Below are 18866 nucleotides of genomic sequence, written 5' to 3'. Positions count from 1 at the left end.
CGAGTACACTGAGCGAGTACACTTGAGAGAGAGAGGGCAGCACATAGTAGGGAGAGAGATGGGAGCCTTTCGCGGTCTTTATTATATTTTTTTATATTAGGATTTGAGATGCTAGGATGAATCCTGCTAGCATGGTTTAGATCAACATTCAAAATATTTAAACCATTTGTAATATAACCAGAACCAAAATATTCATTTCAAATACAATTTTAAACTGCTATTTTTAAGGAGAAAATTGAATCCTAAGTTTAATAAAGTTGTTATAGAAAGAAGATTTTTTTCAACTCTTAAGAACATATAGGGTTTGACCACCATGTAGATGCAATCTACAGACTCTAATTCCGATTTCCTGGACTTCAACTTTCAAGTTGTCTTTAACATAAATCAACCTTGTTCTGGTTGGCACTCACCAGAATTCAACAAAGGCCTCTCTATACTTGGTTAGATGGTCAGGTACACCTCAATCAACAATCCACAAAGGATCGAACTCGATTAGAAGAACAACACTTGATACATGTAAGTCACTCACACTTGAGTTAAAAGAATGTACTTTAAGGGCATTGTAATCTTTTGGATAATGCTCGCCCTGCTCGAAGTTGAAGCATTTCACACTTGAGATATTTTCCTTCTTCCTACTCTTTGGTCTCTTGTTCTTTTTATGCTGCAGCTGCTTGGGCTCTTTGGTCTTCTTCTTTCCTTTACCATTGAAACCCTTAAGTTTCTTGCCTTGATAGTTGGAACTTTTCCCTACTGAGTTTAAATCAGCATAGTTGGCCTTGACATTGATCTTAATCAATACAAGGAGGTCCTCCTCAAGTTCAAGGTGGTGAACAAATGCTTTGAAGGTCGAGATGTGTCAGGTGCATCTTCATATGCTCCCAACTACCAACAAAGAGCGGAATATATCTGGCACTTTGTACTCTTCAATAACTAGTGACCAGCATCACTAAGCTCGCCAATCATTATCGATATCTCTCTTAGATGTTTCATCATAGTATGATCAAGTCGCTTCTTATAAGTGTCAAACTTGATCGTGAGAGACCAGAGTCTTGTCACAGACGCTCCTCTGAACTTTATTTTCAAAGTGTTGCATATGTCCTTTGAATTCTCGCACTTACAGTAGTGCTTAGTGGGGTCATCTTACATCACATTAAACAAGATGATGCGATGTGTGGAGCCTTTCTTTTTGCACGTAAACTAAGCATTACCTTCCTTGGGTTCAGTCAATAATTGTTTTCAAAGGTTTGAGGGCCTCTTGCTCCTACATCGCATACCATAGCTTGATACTTTAGACCTCTTAATTATTCCCATTAAGTTTGAGGTCATTGTTGATTTCAGCTACTACTGATTTTCTAGTTGAAGCCATTATTAATGTCAGATCTACAATGATTTATTGAACAATTTATTAAGAAGTTTCCAAATCAATACATACAAGTTCTCTATGCAACCTATATCTAACTAATATAGTTTTCACATTAAATTTCGATTCGAAAGTGATACCTTAGTTGGCTCAAATTACCCTTTAAATCTAATGTTTAACCTAATTAACTAGATACTTATGCATAGAGAACAAAGTTTTGTGATCTAACTCGTCTTGCAACTCATTGCGAAGATGTTGTTCAAAGTTTCACGTTGGCTTTGAGTTTATTGTGAAAACATTATCACCTTGTTCATTTCTTTCTTTCTTTTTCATTATTTTCCTCCTTTCTAGTCTTCTAACGAGGTTTCTTAAAAGAAATGTCTTCCTTCTTCCTCCTATATTTATGTTTACGTTTTAGTTTTTAATTTCATATTTGCATTTTCTTATTGATTTGAAATCTATATATCATATGGAAGTTTGTATCCGTCAGATCTGCATTTGTTAGCCATACTTCTTTCATTTTTACTTTTTTTTGGTCTTAGCAAGAGCAGAAAAGGTTCATCTTATCCATAGATCTATACATCTATGTGGTTGCAAACAAAGAAATGATCCAAATCCGAATGTCCGGAAGAGCTTACATGATGAAGAATGGATTGCAGTTTTCAATGGAATTCAACTTATGAGAATGATATGATTTCTATATTTATTGTTTTATTTGTCTCTTTTGTGGTTTATATTGCTCTTTATAGTGTTTTTTTTTTCATTCCCGTATGAGTGTGGAGTTTTATTTCTCCATATTTTCTTCATGTATTTGTATTGTTCATCCAATAAAATTATTTATGACATTTTATATCATTAAAAAAAAGAGTATTACTCTCTTTTTATGTCAAAAATTGTAATAACTAAATCACACATATAAAAGAATCTATGAACTGTTAAAAGCATAATTTTTTTTTTTTTTTTTGGTAAGATTAAAAGCATAATTTTTTAATATATATGAAATAAATAAAACTTTATTAATTAAATTTTATATTTAAAGTTAACTTTTCTGTTTATCAAAAACCTAGATTAAAAAAAAATAGTGGAAATCACATTATTTTCTTTCTCTTTGCTTAGAAAAGTCAATAAATAGGGAGTGTGGAATTTACTGTGGAATGCTGATGCGCAGGGCCGTCTTAAACTTTTTGGGGCCCCTGTGTTAAATTTTTCTTAAACCCTTATTAATTAATAAAATTTTATATTAAGGCTGTAAATTTTGAATGGTCGAATATCCAAATCACATATGCACTCAATGTAATGAAAAAGTGTAAATAAATTTTATTACATTATATTATTATTTTATTTTTTAAACTAATATCTATATTTGAATAAGCACATCTTAATTTTTGGGGCCCTTATAATTTTGAGGCCCTGTGCGTTAGCACTTCTTGCACACCCTCATCTACTCCCCTGCTGATGCGCCTTTTAAAGTTAGATTTTTTGCTTGGCAATTTGCTAGAGGATGCCTCCCTACCCGTGTGAACTTGCAAAAACGTGGTATCCAACTCTCTACAGAGTGTGTGGTGTGCAATGGACAATGGGAAGACGATTGGCACCTGTTCCTGGAATGTAGCGAGGCAAGGAAGGTGTGGCAGCTGGCGGGCTGGTCATCTCTAGTCTTGGAGATGGTGGAAATTTCCTCTAATCTTTCTAATTGGTTTTGCAGGTTTATGACTAGACTTGATAGTACAGCGATTGACGGCTTCCTGGTTCGCCTCTAGAGCCTGTGGCGTGGAAGGAATGCAAAACTTTGGGAGCAGAAATTAATTGCAGCCGACCAAATATCAGCAAGTGCCATAAACTGCCTTAGGGACTGGATACAAGCGCAACGTCTACGCAATTGTCCCGGCAACCAATCCGCGGCTCCTCGAGCCTGTATTCAGTGGCATAAACCGGCGGTCGGCAAACTCTCCTGCTGTACCGATGCTGCAACCTTTGAAGATATAGGGAAGGCGGGCTTGGGAGCAGTGGTCAGGGACTCTAGCGGGCTGTTCCTCTATGGCCGAACTGATACCTTAAACTGTCTTCCTTCTGTTCGTGAAATTGAGGCGGCTGCAGTTTTGAAGGCGTTGCAATGGCTCGCGGGATTGAACATCAGAGACATTACGTTTGAGTCGGACGCGAAGCAGGTGGTAGATGCTATTAATTCTGACGCGTTAGACGACTCCGAGTTTGGTGATTTGATTACACAATGTCGGGATATTCTTCGTTTAAATGACTCTTACTCAGTCAAGTGGATACGGCGGCAAGCTAACGGGTTGGCCCATGCGTTTGCAGGATCTTCTCGTTTCGTTACTTGCTCTATATTCTTTTATTCGTTACCGAGTTTTGTTTCTTATGATTTGTTAAACTATTACCGTATGACGGTTCATTGATTTATTCATTCATTATTTGTTCAAAAAAATAGACCGTAAAAAAAAGAAAGTCAGTAGACCGAGTTCAAAAATGTCATATTGCCACTAAGGCAAGTGATGGGCCTTAGCCCCATTATACTGCTGAAATGGGTTTGAAATATAGCCCATTATCGACCCTGGTAATGATGGCTTGAGTTCATTTCTATTTATAAGGTTTTGTGCCCTTCAATAAAATAATTTTTATTAATTTTTGTTTAGATTATTTTTATTAATTTGAATTGTATTTTTTATTTAGAAAATTCTAAATATAACTCGATGAGTTTGCTTATCTATAAATGAGTGCTTGTTGTTTTTCTATTCTTAAAAAGAGGACTAAGATCTTGGACGTAAGCAAAATTAAGAATTTTTAAGTTGATATAGTCAGTTTTGATTATTGATAACCTCAAATTAGAAAGTATAGTATTCAAAATTTGTTTAGTACTACATTTATCACGGAACTACATTTTTTATTTTTCAAAATCATAGGTTTCAGAGCTTTCTCTTTAAATGTGCACTTTCTCTCTCCTAATAAAAGAATACATAAATGATTTCAAAATTAAAAATTCGAAGAATTAAAACTTCTTAGAATATCATCAGTTTTTGAAATTTTCTATTTTGAGTTCATTAATAATCAAAACTAAGAGTGTCAACCTAAAAGTCCATAGTTTTGCTAACGATAAGGACCTCGATTCTCTTTTTTGTAACAAAAAAAACCCATAGACACTAATTTGCAAATTAGTAAAACCACTTGGTTATATTTGGAATATGCCTTTTTTATTTTTATAGTTTCTTTATTGATTAATTTAAAATATATCCATATTATATATTTTACATAATAACAGCAACCGTTTAACACAATTTTACCAGGTAATAACAAATAGCTAACGGCAACATCAAACAATTACTACAACATCTAACATCTATCAACAATAACAACAGTTATTAGCTAATAGCTGACCTAAACATACACATAGAAAAAGTTTATTGTTTCATATTATTTGGGCTAAAAGCATTATTTGGCCCCTGATCTATTTCAAATTGTGTCATTTAACCCCTGACCTATTATTTGGTCACGTTTGGCCCTTGACCTATCCCATTTGATAAAATTTCACCCAATTTGTATGAATACATAATGGAATCGTTATCTCATTGATAAGTAATGATATTTTGACACTTAAACCTAAAACGTGATATTTCTTAAAGGTTTTTTTCCACATTATGTGGAAACAATTAATTAGATTAAAAAACAAAAAAACAAAAAATAAATTCTAAACTAAAATCTATTAAGTTCAAGTGTCAAAATATAATTACTTATCAATGAGATAAAGATTCGGTTAAGTTTGAATCCAAATTGGTTGAAAGTTCACCAATTTGGAATAGATCAGGAGCCAAATGTGACCACATAATAGGTCAGGAGCCAAATGATAAAATTTTAAATAAATCAAGGAGCTAAATAGTGTTTAAACCTATTATTTGTCGATTTAAGTTTTTAATGCAATTTTTTTTTTCTTTAAATGCCGCGTTGGCCGCGCAGGCCGTGCTGGCCGTGCAAGCCGCACAGACTGCGCAAGCCGCTCAAGCGGGAGTTTCCGTGGATTTGGGAGGCCCCTCCTGGAGGGATAAGTTGCTAGGGGTGTCAGAGGAGGATCCCATGATGGAGGTGGATGCTTTTGAGAATGATTTCGGGGATTTTCTCTCTGATTCCGATTCTGAGGATGGAGAGCCTGATAACCCGCTGTGTCCTAGGATCCGGCTGTCCTCAGATGACAAGCGGGTTATGAGATCGAAGTGGAAATTGGCGTTAATCGTCACTGTGTTGGGGAAAAGGATCAGTTTCAATTATTTTGCCCAGAAGATCCAGGCTCAATGGGCAAAGAAAGGAAAGGTTACTATCACAGACCTTGAAAATGACTATTATGTCATTAAATTCACAAGGGTTGAGGATTTCAATGCTGTTGTGAATGGTGGTCCGTATATTATCTCCAATCATGTATTGGCTCTGAGACCTTAGGTCCCAAATTTTGATCCCCATGATTGCTCTGTTAACAGGATCCTTACTTGGGTTAGGTTCCCGGGCCTACCTCTTGAATACTACAGTGATAGGTTCCTGAACAAGATTGGTAGCCTTGTTGGGAAAGTCCACCATGTTGATAAGACTACCATTGGGGCAGTGAGAGGCAAGTTTGCCAGGGTCTGTATCGATATTGATCTCGCTAAGCCTCTTCTTTCTCAGTTCTGTACTCAAAACAAGGTCTATCATATTGAATATGAAGGTATACACAACATCTGTTATGAATGTGGTACGTTTGGCCATACCCTTGAGGGTTGTCCTAAGAGGAGGAAGGACGTGGAGGAGTTGGTGCAACCTATCATAGGTGAACCTGAGAAGAGTCAAGGGGAAGTAAGGAGCTTTGGCCCATGGATGCTTGCCAAGAGGCCAGTGAGAAGGAAGCCACAGGCTAATGTTAATGCTAATCATTCACCAGATATCAGTACGAAGATGACTACTCTCCAGATTGCTCCTGAGATCAATGTCAGACCCCCGGATATTAAGAAGGGGATTGAGACTGGAGTGGACTCAGCTTCGGGTTCCGGGTCAAGGTTCGGTGTTTTGTCTATGGAGGAAGATCAGGACTCGGATCCTTCTGATAAGCAGATTGATTTAAGCATGCCTGGTCTGGAGTCGGTAGAGCATGCCTCTAGTCTGGGTAATTCTATTAATCCTCTCTTTGTCTCTAATGCTTCTGCTAAAGGCAAAAAGATTCCCCAGTCTATCCTGTCAGCTGGGAAGGGTTTGAGTAGGGAGGCGAGTACTCTACATCCTCCTGTTGATGCTCCTATTGGTAAGACTATAGGAGTGAGTAAGTTAAAAATGAAGAATCCCAAAGGGAAACCTAAAAAGAACCTTCATGGTTTGAATTCTTTGGATAAAAGGGGTCCTTCTGGGACCGCCTCTAGGCTCTCCAGAGCCCCGAACAAATACCTGATCTAGGGTTTGGGCCTGCGTCTGTAGTCTCCCCCTCTGATGGACTTCTTCGTTTGGAATGTTAGAGGTGCGGCGAGCAAGGCTACCCGCATTCATGTCAATGATCTCATTAAACAGTTTAACCCTTCCTGCTTTGTCTTTCTTGAGACCAAGGTTAGTGGAGCCAAATCAGATGAGGTGGTTAGAAAGTTTAAGAATTGGAATTGCGTCAGGTCGGAGGCTACTGGCCGGGCAGGGGGGATTTGGCTCTTTTGGAAGCCAGGTCAAGTCAATATTGATATTGTTACTATGGACAGTCAATTCATCCATAGTAAGGTGTGTTACCCGGCTAATAAACCCTTCTTTATTACCTTCGTCTATGCTAATCCTGTTTCGACTAACCGAAGAAGGCTGTGGGAGATCCTTCATTCTTTTAGCTCTAACATAGTGGAGGCGTGGTTGGTTGCCAGGGATTTTAATGACATTGCCCTCTTGAGTGATCAGAGAGGAGGGGGTAATCATTATGTGAACCGGTGTCTTAATCATAAGCAAAGTATGGATATGTGCGGGCTTTCGGACCTGGGTGCTGCTGGCCACAAATTTACCTGGAAAAGGAATAGTGTGTTTGTTAGGTTGGATAAGGTGTACGCTAATGTTGCAGCGATTTATAGGTTTCTTGAGGTCAAGGTACTTAATCTCCCTTTCCGTCACTCAGACCATTGCCCTATCCTCATTAATTTGGTCAAAGGTAATCGGCTGAAAGGTAATAGACCTTTTAGGTATCTGGTGGGAGTCTCACCCCGAGTTTAAGGATTTCGTTAAAAGCAATTGGCATCCCCACTCTGATGTTCTCCTCGCTACTGAGGAATTCAGGAGGAATGTGGCTGTTTGGAATAAAAATACTTTTGGTCATATTATCAGGAGGAAGAACAAACTCTTGAGGAGAATGGAAGGTGTTCAGCGTTGCTTGGAGGTTCGTTTTGATCATAGCCTGAATGGTCACCTAAGAGCTCTTCAGAACGAGTTGGAAGCTGTGCTTAGACAGGAAGAGCTTCTGTGGTTCCAGAAATCTAGGAAGGCTTGGATTCAAGACGGGGACCGGAATACCAGGTTTTTCCACCTCTCAATGATCATTAGGAGACATCGAAATAGGATCGAGGCTATTAAAGACGCCAGTGGTGAGTGGATTTTTGAGGAGGAGGACATTCGGCGCCTTGCCCTTGATTTCTACAAGGACCTGTTCAGAGAGGAAGCTGTGGACCTAGAGAGTGCCCACTCTAGCATTTCCTTTCCTCGTTTGGGGGAGGATGCTATTAATAATGCTTTCCATCCCATTGAGCTTAAAGAGATTGATCTGGCCTTCTCCAACATCGGTTCCACTAAGGCTCCTGGTATTGATGGTATCCCCGCTAGTTTCTATCATAAACACTGGGACACTGTTAAAGAGGGTATATACAGCTTTGTGTTAGGTGTCTTTGGTGGTTTGAACGATATCAGTTTGGTTAATAAAACCCTCCTTGTCTTGATTCCTAAGGTTGCCAAGCCTTCTTCCTTTCTCCAGATGAGACCCATCAGTCTTTGTAATGTCTTGTATAAAGCTATTACTAAGATTGTGGCTAATAGAATCCGGAAGATCCTTCCGGATATTATCAGCCAAAATCAAGGGATCTTTGTTCCTGGAAGACAATTGATGGATAACGTTGTTATTGCCCAAGAGGTTGTCCATTCTATGAAGATTAAGAAAGGCAAGAAAGGGATCGTGGCTCTCAAGCTGGATCTGGAGAAAGCCTATGATAGGTTGAACTGGAGCTTTCTTCTGGATAGTTTAGCCAAAGCTGGTATCCCGGAGAACTGGAGGAATTTGATTGGAAAGTGTATCTCCTCTCCTGTTTTCCAGGTTATGATCAATGGGGATATGTCGGATGAGTTCTCTCCATCCAGGGGTATTCGTCAAGGGGATCCTATGAGCCCCTTCCTTTTTGTTATTGCCATGGAAAGATTGTCTCACATGATCCAAGAGGCGGTGAGCAAAGGGACTCTCCACCCTGTTTCCATCAACAGACATTGCCCCCCTGTTACCCATTTACTCTTTGCTGATAATGTCATGCTTTTTGTGGAGGGTAATGAGGAACAAATTAAGGCTGTGATGGATATCCTCGACTGCTTTTGTGAGGCTTCTGGCCAGAAGATTAACATCCATAAATCCCGTATGCTTTGTTCCAATATATGGATAATAGCTTGTGTAGAAGACTGAGTGAGATGTCTGGCATTCCCCTGACTCAATCGTTTGGGAAATACCTTGGGGTCCCTCTTCATAGTGACAGGGTGTCCAAAGCCTCTTTTAAAGACATTTTGGACAAATCTAACGGTTTGTGTGCTAGCTGGAAAGCTAATTCTCTTTCCCTTGCAGGTCGTCTTACTTTAATCCAGTCTATCAACTGCGCTGCTCCAAATCACATCATGCAAGCCTGTAAGCTCCCTGAGCCGGTCCTCAACGACCTTGATAAAATTAATCGGCGTTTTCTGTGGGGAGAGTCTGGGGATGGGAGGAAGATTCACCTGGTCCCTTGGAAGGAAGCCTGCCAGCCTAAGAGCAGGGGGGGTCTTGGTATAAGGCAAGCTAAGGACAATAATAAAGTCCTGTTAATGAAGCTTCTTTGAAGAATGTGGCAATGCCCCTCCTCCCTTTGGGTTCGTCTTCTGTGCGGTAAGTATAGGAAAGATAGAATCTTTGGTGGCCCGAAGGAGAGGGTTGTCAGCTGTTCCTTCCTCTGGAAAGGGCTTAGTGCTGTTTTTGCTGAGTTCTGTACGGGGATTGGCTTGGAGGTGGGTAATGGGAGATCCATTAGTTTCTGGTATGACACCTGGATTGGTGACAAACCGTTGATTGAGGTGTGCATCGCCCCTCCGCCGAATGATCTCCTCTCCTAGAGAATTGCTGATGTGGTGGACTCGGAGGGAGACTGGATCTGGTCTAAGTTCGACTCCTTTCTTAGCCTGGAGACCCTCCTTAATATTAGAGGTGTGGAGATTAGTAATCAAGAGGAGGATAAGGACAGACACTGATGGGCCTTGACTAATAATGGTTCTTATTCTTGCAAATCGGCATATGAAGCTTTTACCCCTAATAGGGCTGATCCTCCCTTGGAAATTTGGAAGTCCATTTGGGCCCTCAAAGTCCCCTACCGCATTAGGAGTTTCCTATGGCTGGGAGTCAAAGACAGGCTCCTCACGAATGCAGATAGACACAGAAGGCACTTGGCTGTATCTGGTGCCTGTAGCAGATGCAGCGGCCATGTGGAAACCTTGTGCCATGCTTTGAGGGATTGCCCGAATAGTAGAAAGGTTTGGGAAGGGGTCCTTCTTCACCACATCCTTCCTTCCTTTATGGGGTTCTCTGATATTGACTGGTTCTCTGAAGGCGTTAATGGGAATTTGTTGGCCAGTATGGAGCACGGGGCTATTCTCTTCGCTATTATCTGTCACCAAATGTGGAAATGAAGGAATGAAGAGTTATTTGCTGAGAAGACTGTCTTTATTCCTGACCTCCGGTTTTACTTCTCGAAAAAACTCTCTGTTATTACAAAGAGTTTTGAAGGAGAGCCCTTGGTTCACCCATCCCCGGTTAAAGAGGTCCAGTTAGTTGGTTGGAGGAAGCCCAGGGAAGGGGTTGTCAAGTTGAATACGGATGGCTCCTGCCTTAGTAATGGCAGAATTGCTGCTGGTGGAGTTCTTCGGGATGCTGGTGGCGCCTGGCTGGCTGGGTTTACCCATAACTTAGGTACGAGCTCCTCCTTTACTGCGGAGCTCTGGGGGATCTTGTCTGGCATTAAACTCGCCATTCGCATGGGTGTTAAAAGACTTTCGGTGGAGTCTGACAATTTGGAGGCTATCAACAGGATTTCGGATAGACAGGTTGTTTGTCTTAAAAGTCAGAATCTCATTAAAGCCATCTTGAGGCTTCGTCCTGCCTTCGATTCTCTTACCTTCTCCCATATTTATAGGGAGCAAAACCGCGTGGCGGATCGCTTGGCAGCTGCTGGGCATGGGGGGATGTTAGGTGTTTCTACCCTTTCCGTTCCTCCTTCTTTTCTGTTACCTTCTCTTCTTGAGGATAAGATTGGGGTCAGTCTTCCTAGACTGATCCCGGGTTAGGTTTTTGTTTGTTTGTTTTTTTTCTTCCCTTCTTACCAAAAAAAAAAACAAGTTTATCTTTAATGCATTAATGGATTAATTACCTTTTTGACGGTTTTTTTTGCTATAAATATAGGATAAATTACACCTATGGCTACTGAACTTTATCCATTTTCACATTATGACTACTCAACTTCATTTTTTCTCGGTATGACTATTGAACTTTGCACTTTTTAACACTGGTGGCCACTTAACGCCTCAAAACGACCATTGAAAGCTAAAAATAAAAAATCCAAAGCCTTAATAATATTCTAAGGAACTTTAATTCTTGAAAATTTTCGTTTTGAGATTATTTAGGCGCTGTTTGGTTAGGAGAGAGAAAGTGAATTTTAATTATTTGGGTTTTTTGGTGGTAAGTAATTAAATTTTCTCTCGCTAAAAATTCACTTTCTCTCTTGAGTCCTCATTCTAAATAAAAAAACTTCAATTGAGGCCTTATCGAAAATCATTCGGTTGAACAATTTCATACCTTCTTTCTCAAACCCATTTTGCTTAGTTTAGGGACTTAATTGATGATTTTTGCTTAGTTTAGGAACTTAGTTGATGATTTTGATAGTTTAGAGTCCTAGTTGATGATTTTGATAGTTTAGGATCCTAATTGATTTTGAAACTTTAGTTTAGAAACCCAAATAAATGTAGTATCTTTTATTTTTATATGAAAATATTAATTATTGTAGTATATGATTATCTAGAAAAACTAAACATCTTTTGAACTAAAAAATATATTAATTATACATTATCTTATGCCATAAGGCATAGGTTAGTCGGACCTAAGAGTTTAATATTAATTTTTTTTTTTTACATTTTAAGTTTCAAATATATGAAAAGTTTTGTAATTTAATAAATATTATTAAAAATAAGAATTATTAATAACTAGAAATAGACTATATTATTAATAACCTGGGTTTGGGCTCATCCTTTTCAGCGAAACTTTGGGGTATTCTTTCTGGAGTCAAACTTGTCAGAAATTTAGGTATTAAAAGGCTTGCTGTGGAGTCTGATAATATGGAGACTATTAGTATGATCTCTAATAATCATGTTTTTTTGTCTTAGTAGCCAGAACCTTATCAAAGCAATAAGAAGTCTTGGCTCCTCCTTTGAGTCCTTAGAGTTCAGCCACATCTACAGAGAACAAAATCGAATTGCGGATCGCTTGACGGCGGCTGGACACGAGGGGATGTTAGGTGTTTCCACCCTTTCTGATCCTCCTATCTATCTTTCTTCTCTCCTTTTAGAGGACAAAGTTGGGGTTAGCTTTCCTAGGCTGATCCCAGGTTAGCTTTTATCTCGGTGTTGGTTTGTTTTCTTTCCTGTTTCTATAAAAAAAATAGACTATATTTTTTAAAATATAATAAGATAATATGAAACAAATATACTAATATTTTTAAACTTTTGCAATTCTAATGAAAAATGTTAAAAATAAATAAAGAAAGGGAGGGAACAATAGATAGGGGAAGTGCATTAAATAGGGGGATAGATAGGTGTAGAAGAAAATAAATGGTCCGATTATTTCGACAAAGATACTCCTATCTTTAAGATAGCTACGTGTCCTTCCTTCTCCCTTTTCCCGCCATATTTCTCTTCATTTTACCTAATTCCTTCCAAATCCATTTCATTTTTCTTGTGGATTACTAAATAAATGTTTATCTTATAAAAAAAAAAGGTACATTCTTGAATAAATTTAGTTTAATAATATGCATTTTAATTTTGTAGATTTCAAAATTATGTAGTTTTGTAGTAAAAAAATTTCAAATAAACTAATTAATAAACTGTTTGCAAGTGAAGTTCATTAACAAAATTAACGAGTTCTCCGTAAGTAAAGCTCGTGAATAAGTTCGTGAACAGCTCACACGAATCAGATGTTGAGTTCAAACTCATCAATTTTCTAACCAATCAAACATGAGCAGACTAACAGGTAATTGGATATATGGTCAATTCCTAAATTATTTATCTATTTATGGTGGGTTCGAAACTATTCTCATTTTACAGTAGTTTTAGTTCACTTGGCCACTTATAACTGCGTTTGAAAGTTTTTTTTACCCATTCAAAATATTTCACCTGTCAAACGTATTGACTAGTGCCTGATAACGAGATTCTCCTTCTCTTTGAGCAACTCTCACCATATCCATATATGATATGGACAGATGGACACCGATTTGTCTATGGAAAAAAGCCGTCCACCAATCAGATAAACGGATTACTCCGAATCTCCAACAAAGTATTTTGACACGAGGAGTGAAATAAAAACACCATAGAATGAGAAATAGTTTCAAACTCATCTTAAATAGAGAAATAGTATATAGTTTAAGAATTGACCAAATGCAAAACTCCCAAACCCAAAAGCACAAACAGTAACATTATCAAAGCTCTGTTTTGTCTTTCTTCCATCTTCCATTTCCAATGTCTTCTTCTTTCCCCAATTAGTTTTTCGAGGCTAAAGCTGATTTCTTTTTCATTTTTCCAGCATACCCATTTGTCTATTTTTTGGTATAATCAACATATATAACTGATTCATAATGGGCAATTGATAAATGGACCAATTGCTGAGTTATTTTATCTTCTGTCTTTTGTTTTTTGAATTTGTGAAACCTGAAGACACAGGACATGACATGACAGGACAGGACCATTAAATTTTTATGACTTTCTCCTGTAATATGTAACTGTTTTTCGCTTCTTGGTCTCTTTCTTCTCCGCGGCAGCAGGTGCCATGGTGTTGCTGCTTGTGGTTTCAGTTTCTGATATGGTGCAATGCCTGTCCAGCACACTTAATGGAGTTCTTGTGCTTGATACTGTATCTAACATTGATTCATACCACTCCATTTCCACCATTTCTTGCATCGCTTTCAAACTTTTCGCCAAGTTGTCCTGTAAACAATACACGTGGTTTAGTTAATTTGTAAAGTCAAACGTCCTAATTTACAAAGTCACCCTTACTCTAAATTGCTCCCTATTTGAGTAAATAGTCACCGCAACCGTAATGTTAACTTTGCAAGCTTCACAAATCACATACTCTTATTTGCGAGACTCTCTTTACAATTCGGTCAATTTTATACTTTTACCTAATTTTTTTTATATATCGTGATAAATGACATCTATGACTCTTTAACTTTATCATTACTTTCTTTATTGACCCGAAACTTCAAAACTGGACATCAAAGGCCCGAACTTTATCCTTTACTCTCTTTGTTCTTTTTAACTGTGACGATCCCAAAATGTAAAAGTCCAATAACTAAAGTTGTTTACAACTATATTGACTATGTTCAATTTTCAAAATCACCACTTTTCAAATTTTTTCTCTTCTAACTAAATACTTAAAACTTCAAGAATTTTACTATTTTTTTAAATTCCTTAGGGGTTTTTATATCCGATTTTAAAATTAAGGGGCGATAAAAGAAGTAATGAAAAAGTTGAAGGATCATGGATGTAATTTACCTTAGACCTAAATTTGGAGGTTATTCCTAAGCAAAATAACTTGGAAAGTTTTGATTTTTTGTGTTTCTTACATTATTTACACATTCACAAGAAGAAATTGAAGAGTTGAAAGAATGGAACTGCAATGGGAATAGTTCATGGCAAGAAACAAGAAGAGCTGATGCTGCTATAATTGATGGCTTGAATTCCAGCAACTTAATTTCTGCAACAAAAAAAAAAACAGAATTAATGTGTTACCCACTAATTAAAACTAATAAAGTTTTAATCTTTAATCAAGAACAAGTACAATGATGATTAATTAATTAATTACCGTTATGAGCTTTGAAAATAATTTCCGCAGCTCGATCTTTAAGAGCTTGTGTTAATGGCGGATCTTTGTGTTCAAATAATGAAATAAAGAAAGGAAGAAATGAGAAAGGAGTTATGGATCTCATTCGCCAATTTAAACCATCAAGAATCAGAAGCTCCATCCGATGAATACTTTGCGCGTCGAAGATGAAATTTTCTTCCCCCTATTTCATTTTCCCATTAGCCAGTGTCAAGACAAGTTACCGTGTCATAATCATAAATGACATCAATTTAATAAACGTGTCAATTTCAACTGCATTGTCCATATAAGTAAATTAATTACCTGAAAATCCGAGAGCAAAAAATGTGCGTTCTTCATCTTCGCAGCTAAAGAAAGACACGATATTACTAGCAGCTGAAGAATCCATGGCTTTTCTCTCTGCCAAAAATATCAAATTCAGTGACGGAGCAACCGACAAAAATATATTAAAAAGCACAGATTTTGTTGAGATTAAGAATCAGCGACAGAAGCTTCCGTCGCCAATTCTACCATGTTCTTACAGTAACGACGAAATCATTACATTTAGCGACAAATACTTCCGTAGGTAATTCATTTTTCCATTTTTCTCCCAAATTCAGGATCGACAGACTCTCCGTGACCCTCTTTAACTCCGCGACTGCTATAATTAACGAAAATTCTAACATTTTGTCAATTTGATGTTAGAAAGTAGTACCGGGATATCTTGCCTGGAGATGAATCGATCCATGTAATTAACGGCAAGATAACCAACAAGAGCTCCGAAGTTGCAGGAATACTGAGCCTATACCCAGTTCAGACAAGATTAGTAGTAAGAAAAAGGAAGAAACTTTTGAATTGGGTATGTTTTTTTTTTACCTGTAAAACGAGAGAAATAGCTTCCTGGCGAAAGGAAGAATAGAAAAGGGAGTTTTTGAGAGAAGATTTAAAGAAGGTTCTGGAAGGCATATGATCAGATTCAGAAGCAAAGAGATCTTGGATAGTTTCAGAGGTTGTTGTTAATGGGTTTTCAAGATCAAACTCCATTTGTGTTTTTTGGGTTTGGTTTGGTGTTGTGTTTGAGTTTATGTAGTGAAGTGAAAACAGAGTAGAGAGAGAGAGAGAGAATAATAATGATGGAAAGAGAAGCTTCCCTTTGCTTTGTGTGCTAAGAGTAAAAACATTTAGTAGTCTTCTTCTTCACTTCTTTCTTCTTTTTCTTTTTGTCAAATAAAGTTTGATGTTACTTATCACCTTCCAGAGTGTCTTGTAATCAATTAATCAATCGGTTGCCTTTTATAATATACGAAAGTTATGTTGTCTTTTATAAATTATATATATAGAAGGTATGTTGTGTTCGTGTTAGAAAAAATAAAAAAAATTGATATGAAAATCTTACGTGGGCTTTGACTGGCTGAGGTGTAAAAGAATTGATATATGGAAGGTTTGTTGTATTTATTTAAAAAAAAAATTAAACAAATCATTATGTTGGGTTTTGGCTAGGGATGGCAACGGGTAGTGTACCCGCGGGTACCCGGTACTACTCGGTCCTAATGGAACTACCCGTACCCTGTATAAAAGGATATGGGAAGGGTATGAGATCAAAATAATTACCCGTTAGGGTAATGAGACGGGTATGAGAATACCCCCCAGGGTACCCGGTACCCATTACCCGGTATAACTCTTTTATATATTAAAAAAATTATTGGATTTTAAATGTAATATTTGAGATATTAAACCTCAATCTTTTGTTTTTCAACCATTGAGTGATGCCACTAAGGTACTTATTCTTATTGATTAAGGTTCAATTTTATTCAATTTTTAGATAAATGATTTATTAAATTTATACTTTGTTAAATTTTTAATATTTTTTATTTTATTTATTAATTCTTAACGGGTAAGGGTACCCGTGGATACCCGCAAATTAAATAGGAAGGGTATGTGATGCAAAAATATACATGTTAGGGTAATGGGACAAGTACAGGTAATTAAAAAATAAACGGGTAAAGGTTTGGGATTGGCACTATCCGCGGATACTCTACCCGTTGCCATCCCTAGTTTTGGCTGACGTGTAAAAGAATTGATGTATAGAAGGTATGTTGTATTCGTTTAAAAAAAATCAAACAAATTGATATGAAAACGTTACGTCAAGCTTTGACTACCGTGTAGAAAAAAATGACTTAGTTAATTGTTTTTTACTGTGAAAGACCTAGCTTTATGAATTACGTTATGATATTATTTATTTTTGGCCGTGTTTTAATAATTTGGTATACGGAAGGAAGAGTTGTTACAACTAAACAAGCAACGTTGAAAATTTTGTTCAAATAACAAGAGATTAAATTTCACGGTGGAAAAAATAACTCATTTTCTTTTTTCCTACGTCAGTCTAAGTTCGACATGTTGCTTACGTGTCAATTTGTTCGAATTTTTCAAAATGCGTGCCACACACATTCTCCATGTAATTTATTTCTTGGTAGTCGATGACAAGGTTGTAAAAACGATAGACGTTAGTTGGGCGGACAGGGCCCCCGAGGATTAATTAGATTTATATTTTTATATTTTTTATTTGTTAATCAATAAATTATTTTATACATTCAATTAATATGTATTATACTATTTAAAAATAATCGGTTGCCCCCTCAACTTTCAGAGTATTTTGTAGTCAATTATTAATCGGTTGCCTTCTATAAACTATACATATATAGAAGGTATGTTGCATTCGTGTTAAAAAAATAAAAAAAAAATTGATATGGGATACTACGTCAAGCTTTGACTAACGTGTACAAAAATTGATATATAGAATGTATATTATATTCGTCTTAAAAAATCAAACAAATTGATATGAAAACGTTACGTTAGGCTTTGACAGACATGTAAAAAATTAATATATAGAAGGTATGTTGTATTCGTCTTAAAAAAATCAAACAAATTGAGATGGAAACGTTACAACGTGTAGAAAAAAAGAAAATGAATTAATTAATTGTTTTTTCATTGTGAAAGTTCTAGCTTTATGAATTATGTAATAATATTGTTCAGTTCTAACTGTGTTTTAATAGTTTGGTACATCGAGATGAAGAGTTGTTACAATTGAAGTAAGAAACATTAAAGATTCTGCTTAAGTAATAAGAGATATTAAACTCCACGGTGAAAAAATTTTAACTAACTAATTTTCTTTTTTTTCTACGTCAGTCCAAGTTCGATGTGTCGGTTACGTATTAATTCGTCTGAATTTTTCAAAGCACGACGGGCATTTCTCATGCAATTTACTTCTGTACAGTTGAGGGCAAGGTTGTAAAAAACGGTAGGTGCTAATCAGACGGATATGACCCTCGAGGATTAATCGGAGATTTTGAATTTATATTTTCGTATTTTTTATTTGTTAATCAAGAAATTGTTATATAAATTCAATTAATATGTATTATACCAACTAAAAAAACTAAAAATAATAATATAAAATTATTTAATATAAAAAATACATATATTTATAACATATATATAAAAAAAAGTTAGAAATATCAACATTTCAATAGCAATATTACTAAACAATCGAAACAAACAAAATATAATATTCACAAGTAATATAATTCACCATAAGTTGTGAAACAATGTGCTTAAAGGTTTACCATGTCATAAAAACAAGTAGAGAACGTAATTAAACCAAAACATTTGAAAATAATAAATATAATTCATGAATAATCATGCGACAATGTTCAAAAGTAAATTACAAATTAATAACAAAATATATTTTTGTCCACTGTCGCTTAGGCGGAGCCTAGACGGTTAAGAATCACATAAGAAACAATAAAAGATTAAGAGAGACTAATCGGAACAGATTTTCGATTTCTAAGTGTATAGGTGGTCCAGCCTTGGTTTTGAATAATGGTCGATGAATTAACTAACTACATTTTATTTTAAATAAGTAAGAAAGATATCAGAATATTTTAAGCAAGTTAAAGGGATTTTCAAAACACTTTAAAAATTTAGGGGGCAATCAAATTTTTCGAGGCATAATATATCCCCAATCCCCTCAAGTTGTCCAAAAACTACAACTGACCTCCTAAACTTCAAAACGGTACAACTAACTCCATCAATTTGCTTATTTGGAAAAAGTATCCTTTCAAATGCCACGTGACAACGTGTGATTGGTAACGCGTGATAATATGGGTTAGTTGTAACAAT

The 18866-nt window shown here is 36.6% G+C and overlaps 1 protein-coding gene across 1 annotated transcript; it reads right to left on the bottom strand.

The window, feature by feature from the left end:
- Nucleotides 1-12784: 12784 nt before the first annotated feature.
- Nucleotides 12785-15734, bottom strand: LOC136232174 (putative cyclin-D6-1). Its single transcript, XM_066021214.1, has 6 exons — nucleotides 15567-15734; nucleotides 15406-15492; nucleotides 15015-15110; nucleotides 14694-14895; nucleotides 14455-14585; nucleotides 12785-13816 (listed from the first exon to the last, which is right to left on the bottom strand). Exons 1-6 carry the CDS (start codon nucleotides 15732-15734, stop codon nucleotides 13586-13588), a joined length of 915 nt encoding a protein of 304 aa, XP_065877286.1. The 3' UTR covers nucleotides 12785-13585.
- Nucleotides 15735-18866: the final 3132 nt, after the last annotated feature.

Source organism: Euphorbia lathyris, chromosome 6 (assembly GCF_963576675.1).
Source record: "Euphorbia lathyris chromosome 6, ddEupLath1.1, whole genome shotgun sequence".
In the NCBI taxonomy this organism is placed as follows: domain Eukaryota; kingdom Viridiplantae; phylum Streptophyta; class Magnoliopsida; order Malpighiales; family Euphorbiaceae; genus Euphorbia; species Euphorbia lathyris.
The sequence above is the reverse complement of the archived record's forward strand: the minus strand, read 5'-3'. Positions and strand labels throughout refer to the sequence as shown.